This window comes from Orycteropus afer, unplaced genomic scaffold (genome assembly GCF_000298275.1).
Source record: "Orycteropus afer afer isolate SDZICR_OR568_19922 unplaced genomic scaffold, OryAfe1.0 scaffold00087, whole genome shotgun sequence".
NCBI lineage: Eukaryota > Metazoa > Chordata > Mammalia > Tubulidentata > Orycteropodidae > Orycteropus > Orycteropus afer.
The window spans coordinates 2,426,828-2,434,859 of NW_006921674.1; the positions used below are offsets into that span (position 1 = coordinate 2,426,828).

Consider the following 8,032-nt stretch of genomic DNA (forward strand, 5'->3'; position numbering starts at 1 on the left):
TTTGTCCTGTTTCCAAGCTCTCAGTCACTCTTTGAGTGTGTTTGTATTAACTAGGAAGGGTCATTTCTGTGGAATTAATCAAATAGGAAATTCAGTGTTCCTAGCAGTTAATTTTGGCCCTGTTCCCCTTGGAATTTTATAGACCAAATCTTCATTTTTTCTGAGAAAAGACTCAAATGTTCCAAATCTTCAATCTTTTCTCTATTAGTGAATGGCAGTATAGCAAAATGATAATACATACAATGAATAATCAAATGTACTCAGCAAGGCATTGTGCTAGAAATTTTATCACTAATTTAAGAAAAGGCAAAATCTATGGGAACAACTGTTCAGACTAGCATCAATAATACCATCAAAAGCATCATAATAACGACTGGTGATCTTGTGATTATGTAAAAATTGCACAACAAGTTTCTGGGGTGGAGAACTGGAAAATATTCATAACTCTTAATATATTCCAGTAAAGCCAGAGATTAAAATAAAATCTATTTTCAAAGGAAAACCAGTTGTACTGCTTTTGGCAAAAAGGAAAAATTCATGTTCAGTGTCTTGAATCCTTTCACCATATTTATTCTATCTGTATGCTGAGCAAATAATCCATGCCTTTAGAAATCCATATGTTTTGTTCTCATGTGGTTTTCCTAAATTTATAAAATAATCATAATCATTATTCTCTCCTTGGCTTGTGTTTCATATCAGTTCTTTATTTAATAAGATGCCACTGTTCTTACTGAATTTTTGTGTTAGTGTAAAAATGGTGTGGCAGAAGCATCTGACCTTCTCTAATTTCACAAGGGGGAAGGAAGATCAAGATCAACACAACAACCCAAGACTGATTCCTATGGAATGGAGGTTAGATATGACTTCACCCTCCAACATTTTACCAATTCTGACACCAACTGTCCCTCCCATGGCATTCTCTACTTTTCTACTGGGTTTAATAACTCATTGCAATAGACAATACTTATGATTATCAGGTTTATTAAGGAAGGAATAGGTTACAATTGAAGATCGGAAACAGTATTTCAATCAAGGCAGCCTCTTCTCAGCATCGCCCCAGGCATACCTCTCTCTGGCTTTTAGCCTGTTGGTCTTGTGGTTCCTTGGCCTTTCTGCTGCTCAGACAAGTGTTACAAAGCTCTTTTAGCTCTGATGATAAGTGCCTAGAAGCACCCCACTTAACCAGTAAACCTCAGACCAAAGGTGCTCAGCTGTTGCTCTGTGGAAAGGAAAAACTAGCTTCACCAAGTGTCCAGAAGCACACAACTCCACCAGCAAACCTCCTGCCCAAAGGTGCTCAACTCTCTCGTTCCATGGGTCAGGAAGCCCACTGCACTGTCTCCTGATGAGTCCTCTGCCAGGTCTCCTATTGGGTTTCCTGCCCGGTCTTCCCATTCTGCTCCCACCATTTCTCGGCTGCTGCATCTTGCTGCCTCTTGCCATCTCAGCAAAGTGTTACAACCTCAAGGAGGTTTAACACAGGGATCTCGGGTCCAAAGGATGCACTCCACTCCTAGTCCTCTTTCTTGATGGTAGTGAGATCCCCCTTTCTGCCTTTGGGATGGCTCATTTTAAGCCCAGTGAGATAGCAACACTGTGCTAGGGTTCTATATATGTTATTTTCATAGTCCTACCACCACAAGCCAACCATAAACCTTATTTGCATTATTATTAGCAAGCTATCCAATCCCCTTAGTGAGCCACAAGGACCTTACATTTACAAAGTCTCATCCAGTCAAGTGGTGGAAGTCACAAATACCATGGCTTGAAAGAACCATATCAAGCAATTCACTGCACCACATTGAGCTAAACGGCAAACACCGCAAAGCCTGAAGAAGCCTAGTTCCATTTTCCAATGATGGTCTTATCTGAACAATTGCTGAACAGCAGTGACAAAGACATGACACTTGGACAAAATCTCACCTGCTGAGAGTTGTATATGACCAGAGTCATATGGATCTTTGAATGGAGATGCTAGGAGGCATCTACTAAAGCTAGTAAAAAGGTCTGGACAAAACAGATTTTGCAGTCATCAGCGTATTTGTTCATTGAATGACAGCAGAAGTCCCAAGGGGAGGGCATATGTTACAGGAATACCTAACAAGTAATTAAGCAGAACCCTTATTTAAGGAAAAACAAAAAAATGAAAACCCTCAATCCTTAAACAGGCCTGATTGTAAAGTGGAGCCTGAATTTCAGGAGGGTTCTCTTCATTCCGAGAACCAATAAAACTGGCTCACTGTGGAAACAATATGATTCATGCTGAACATTTGCTTTCCTCCTGGGAGTCTGGAACTTTTGTACATGTTATACTGTGGGTTTTATGTGACTATCTCCCAGTAAAAACCCTGGGCACTGAGTCTTTAAGGTCTAATAGCTTCCTTGAGGAACCTGTACATAAACCAGGAGGCTGTTGTTTGAATAGAACAAGGGGATATCGCATGGTTTAAAACAGGAAGAAAGTGTGTCAAGATTGTATATTTTCACAATACTTATTCAATTTGCATGCTGATCAAATAACCCAAGAAGAAGAATGTGGCCTCAGGATTGGAGGAAGACTCATTAACAACCTGCAATATGCAGATGACACAACTTTGCTTGCTGAAAGTGAGGATGACTTGAAGCACTTACTGATGAAGATTGAAGACTATAGTCTGCAGTATGGATTACATCTCAATATAAAGAAAACAAAAATCCTCACAAGTAGGCCAATAAGCAGCATCATGATAAATGGAGAAAAGATTGAAGTTGTTCAAGACTTCATATTACTTGGCTCTACAATCAACACCAGTGGAAGTAGAAGTCAAGACATCAAAAGATGTATTTCATTTGGCAAATCTGTTGCAAAAAGATTTTGCATCTTTGCTGAAAAGCAAAGATGTCTCCTTGAAGACTAAGGTGTCCCTAACCCAAGCCATGGTATTTTTAATTGCTTCACATGCATATGAGAGCTGGACAGTGAATAAGGAAGACCGAAGAAGAGTTGATGCTTTTGAGTTGTGGTGTTCACACAGAATACTGAAAGTATCGTGGACTGCTAAAAGAACTAACAAATCTGTCCTGGAAGAAGTGCAGCCAGAACACTCCTTGGAAGTGACAATGGCCAGACTCCGTCTCACCTACTTTGATCATTTTGTCAGAAGGGGCCATTTTCTGGAGAAGGATGTCATGCTTGGTAAAGTGGAGGGTTGACGAAAGAGGGGAAGATCTTCATCAAGGTGGATTGACACAGTGGCTGCAACAATGGGCTCAGGTATAGCAAGGATCGTAAGGCTGGCACAGGACTGGGCAGTGTTTCATTCTGTTGTCCATAAGGTTGCTGAGTCGGAGCCAACTCGACTGCACCTAACAACAACAGCTTCCGTGGTACACAGCACTTCATTTAACTGCTGGAGTAATTATGTTCATCATGTGTTTTCCACTGGAACAAGATTCTTGCAAACTTTTGTCAAGTTTCCCCTGGAAAAGACCCATGTACTTTTTCCCTTTGCTGATTTTGTTTTGCATCCTTTCACTAAAATAAATAATAGCCATGAGTACAACTGTATATTAAGTTCTGTAAGTCCTACTAGGAATCATTGAACATGGGAGTGATCTTTTTGTGACTCCCAATGTAGATAGATAGATACTTTAAAAATCATGTTTAGTTTCAAGAGATGAATGAATATGCAATGGTATCACTGGGGGAGGGGGTATGAGGGTGAAGACCATACTCCCTGCCACTATCAGAGAAAGTGACACCAAAATGACCCCCAAGGTCTGAGGTGGCAGCAGCAGATGGGCCAGTGCCACAAGAAAAGAGGCCACCAAGGCAGTACTGTCACTAGGACTAGTGTCACCCATCACTCAGTTCAGTAACTCATCACTGTCCTCCACCGTTTACCAGTCAGGATGCAGTTAAGAAGACCATGGTACTAACATTGGGCAAAAAGGAGGATCTCCTTGGCCAATGAGAGATGGCTGGAGCTGCAAGGAGAGGTGGGGATGTGGGACTTCCTGACATGGAGCTAGGCCCTGAAGGGGATGAGGAGAAGAGGTAGGGCTGGGTCATTCTCCCACCAGCGGTACATACCAGGTGGGCCCAACCATGGTGGAGGGGGGGCTTGACACCATGAATTACTGTACTGGGTGATACCTACTCACTGTGAATATGTGTATATAATAATTTTATTTATTTCTCCTTGTTGCCAGAAAATAAATTTATATGAAAATAAAACAGATATAAAAAATAGTTGGAGAGAAAAAATCATTTCTGTAGAGTCAGTACTGACTCTTGATGATCCCTTGTATTACTGAGTACTATTGCTCCATAGGGATTTCTTGGCTGTACTCTTTATGGTAGCAGGTCACTAGGCCTTTCTTCCACAAAGCCACCAGGTGGGTTCAAACTCCCAGCCTTTAGGTTAGCAGCCAATTGCAAAACACTTGTGCCATTCAGGCTCAAGTGCCCTCATTAGGTGCCCAATAAAGATATGAGGAATAAAATAATGGACTAGAAAATGCAATATACTTTATTAATTTCTATTTAAATTAGAGGGAAAAAAAAGATTGTTGTTATTTCCATCAAACTCTGGCTCTAGAACTGTCTGGCAAGATAGTAAGTGATGACAGTTTGCGAAGTCTTATCAACAGTTCATATTTATATCTCTGAGGTAAAACTACCCTATTTCAACACATACCATGCTCACTGATTTCCATGTTAGTACGTGATGAATGCAAGATGTTTTCACAATCTGACTGCAGGCTTCATGAATTTTGTTAATAAAAGACAGAGGAACTGTCAAGATCACCCCAAGTATCACCATGACTACAAGCATATTTTTCTAAATTGGAGGTTTCCATCTCTAGAAAATATGAATTCATTCCTATGCTTGACTTGTGTTATACTGAGGCTTTATAATTTATTTAATAAACAAAATTTTATATATATATATATATATAAATTGTTATTCATAGGATTGAACAAAAATGGCAGCTACTCAATTTGATTGTCAATACTGCACAACATCACTTCTTGGGAAGAAGTATGTATTAAAGGACGACAATATATACTGTGTTTCATGTTATGATCGTATCTTTTCTAATTACTGTGAAGAGTGCAAAGAACCTATTGAATCAGATTCCAAGGTAGGTCTCACCTCAGTTCATGGAAGTAAGTATTGCATATAAGCAACAGATAAATGCTTTTAGATATCTCTTTTCTTGTAGTATTAAAACTCTTTGTATTGCTCTGCTAGTTGATATAAGGACCTTGAAAGTTACCCGTTAATCAAGTTCTGGCATTATACTTAGGACTAAGAACCATAGCATATGCTTTAATCCTTTCAATAATCTTATAAATTAACTTAGGATGCTTAAGCATAAAGAAGTTAAGTTATTTGTCCAAAGTTACACAGCTAAAATGCTTACTTATTTATGTAATGACAAGAGTATCTAAATAAATAGATAAAAATTTAGAGGTGTCAAGATTTAAAGTACATGTTTTCTGATTTCAAAAGCAGCCTTATTTCCACTCAGACACAGAGCTCATTTCTCCTGCAATGCTCATTATTGTATATATTTTTTTCTTTCTTTTTTCCACTTTTGACCTTGCTGTTGTTACATGGCATCAGGGTTTTGTTTGTTTAACACAGTCTCAATCACTAATTGGATATTAAAACCTAAAAATAAAAATCACTCATGAAAAATCTCTTTTGTCATTTAAAGAAGGGACACAGGAGAAATTTCAAGAAACAACAAAGAGTCAGTTTATTTTTCAGCTGTCTATAGTGACCAATGAAGAAAGCCTCAGGCTCTGGCTCTTAATTACCCCAGAGAGTATCCTCTGTATGGGCAACAATATCAATAACAACTTTCTCTCAAGCTACCAGCACAACCTGCTGGCACCAGAGTCCCAGGAGTGTTCAGTTTTGTCTTATAAAACAGCCTGTTTTGTCACAAACACTTTTAATTAACTTTCATTTCCTGTCTCGAAGGATCTTTGTTACAAAGGCCGGCACTGGCATGGAGGATGCTTCAAGTGTGCCAAATGCAATCACTCTTTGGTGGAAAAGCCTTTTGCTGCCAAAGATGAGCGCCTGCTGTGCACAGAGTGCTATTCTAATGAGTGCTCCTCCAAGTGCTTCCACTGCAAGAAGACTATCATGCCTGGTAAGATCGCAAGGGCTCTCCAGACCCTGACTGAAGCTGCAAAGAACCAGTGTAATTAAACCCAAGCACATGAAGAGTGCAGCAGCTCACAAAAGTCTGGTTTTGAGAAAGGCTTTTTTTTTTTTTTTTTTCTGTTTCTTGAACTCATTTAATGTATTTTAGAAATAAATTTTTTAAAAAAGATTATGCAAGTGGATATATAGATAGACACTCAAGCTGAACAGGGTGGGAAACCAAATGGTATTACACTCATGAATATGTATGTATAGGTTTGATAGAGGATATTTCTATACATGTTTTTACACGTGCTGCAAATTTATCAGTGAATAGTAGAGTGTACGGGGAACAAAGCTATGAAAATAATCTTAGCCATAATTAACACCTTGAAGGAATGAGTCACCGGGCATGGGAGCTCAAGACTGTCTTCTCAGGATGACACTAAAGTTAATTGGCATACCAATCCACAAAGACAATGTTTTACATCCCACTTTGGTGAGTAGTGACTGGGGTCTTAGAACCTTGTGAGTGGCCATCTAAGATGCAACTATTGGTTTCTCCCTATGCGGAGAAAAGGTGAGTGAAGAAAACAAAAGATGTAAGTAAATATTTAGTCCAAAGGACTAATGGACTATGTGAACTCCAACCTCCACAACCCTGAGATCAGAAGAACTAGATGGTGCTTGGCTATCACTGCTGACCACTCTGAAAGGGATCACAATAGGAAGGCCTTGATAGAGAGGGAGACAAATGTGGAACAAAACTCAAAATCATAGAAAAGACCAGGCTTACTGGTCTGATAAAGACTGGTGGAACCCCCAAGACTATGGCCCTTAGATACCCTTAAAGCCTGAAACTGAACTCATCCTCATGGCTCAACTTTCAGCCAAACAATAGGCAGAACTACAAGGTGAACAATAATACCAGGGAGGTACACATTGATTAGAACAATTAATCATACAAAATCAAAAGGGCACCATTTGTCCAGGGACAAAGCTCAGAAGACAGGAATGGATAAGAAAGAAGGACAAAAGGAAATGGTAAACACAGGAAGGAAGTGGGAAGAGTGTTGTTACATTGTGGTGATTACAATTAATGTCATAAATCAAAATGTACATGAATTGTTGAGTGGACAACAAATTTTCTCTGTGAACTTTCACCAAATCACAATCAAAAATAAAGAAACAAAAACGATTATCCATTCTATCTTGAACAGGTAAATCAGTGTTCTGTCTATTTCTACGAAACCTAATTCACAGAAACATTTTGAACCAGGATCTGAACCATAGAATAAACATAAAATTTATACTAACAATCCTAAGCCTATATTAAATATGTTGTCCAAGGCATAGCCAATGATATCAGGAAGAAGCTTTCATTATAAAGAGATCTCATTATAGGGGAGATCATCATTTTGTAGCTTAACATCAACTGGTTTAAGCGTCAGTCATTGTTCTTCTCTTAGGGAAGACAAAGACCTATGCAAATCATTCCATTTTAGCCAAGCACTAATTTTCTACATTTTGAGCATCTTCTTGATCACAACAGACAGCATATTAAGAATATGATTCTTTCTCTGTCTCTCTCTCTCTCTCTCTCTGATTTTCTTATTATGGATTCAAAGATATTCTATTAGACCATAAATATATTACATAAATCATAGGAGTTTGTGCCCCAATTTCTGCATTCCTTATATCATCCCTGTAACGATTATTATGGGCCAATTTATCTAAACTTTGCAGTCAGGGTCTCCACTTTAAGTACTTTGACATCTCCAAATTGTAGCTTGTCTGGGCTTGAAAGAGTTGTCAGAGAAATAATAATTCACCATCGTCATAAACTCTATTAAACTTTTTTTTGTTGTTGTTGTTAACACCTGAACTTA

General features: G+C 38.7%; 1 protein-coding gene across 1 annotated transcript in view; it reads left to right on the top strand.

Annotated features, from left to right (window-relative positions):
- The first annotated feature begins 4,968 nt into the window (after positions 1-4,968).
- FHL5 (four and a half LIM domains 5) overlaps positions 4,969-8,032 on the top strand; it is a 15,679-nt gene continuing 12,615 nt past the window's right edge. Inside the window, exons 1-2 of the mRNA XM_007942270.1 lie at positions 4,969-5,127; positions 5,976-6,158. Coding sequence (XP_007940461.1) covers positions 4,969-5,127; positions 5,976-6,158 — 342 coding nt within the window. The remainder of the gene's footprint in view (positions 5,128-5,975; positions 6,159-8,032) is intronic.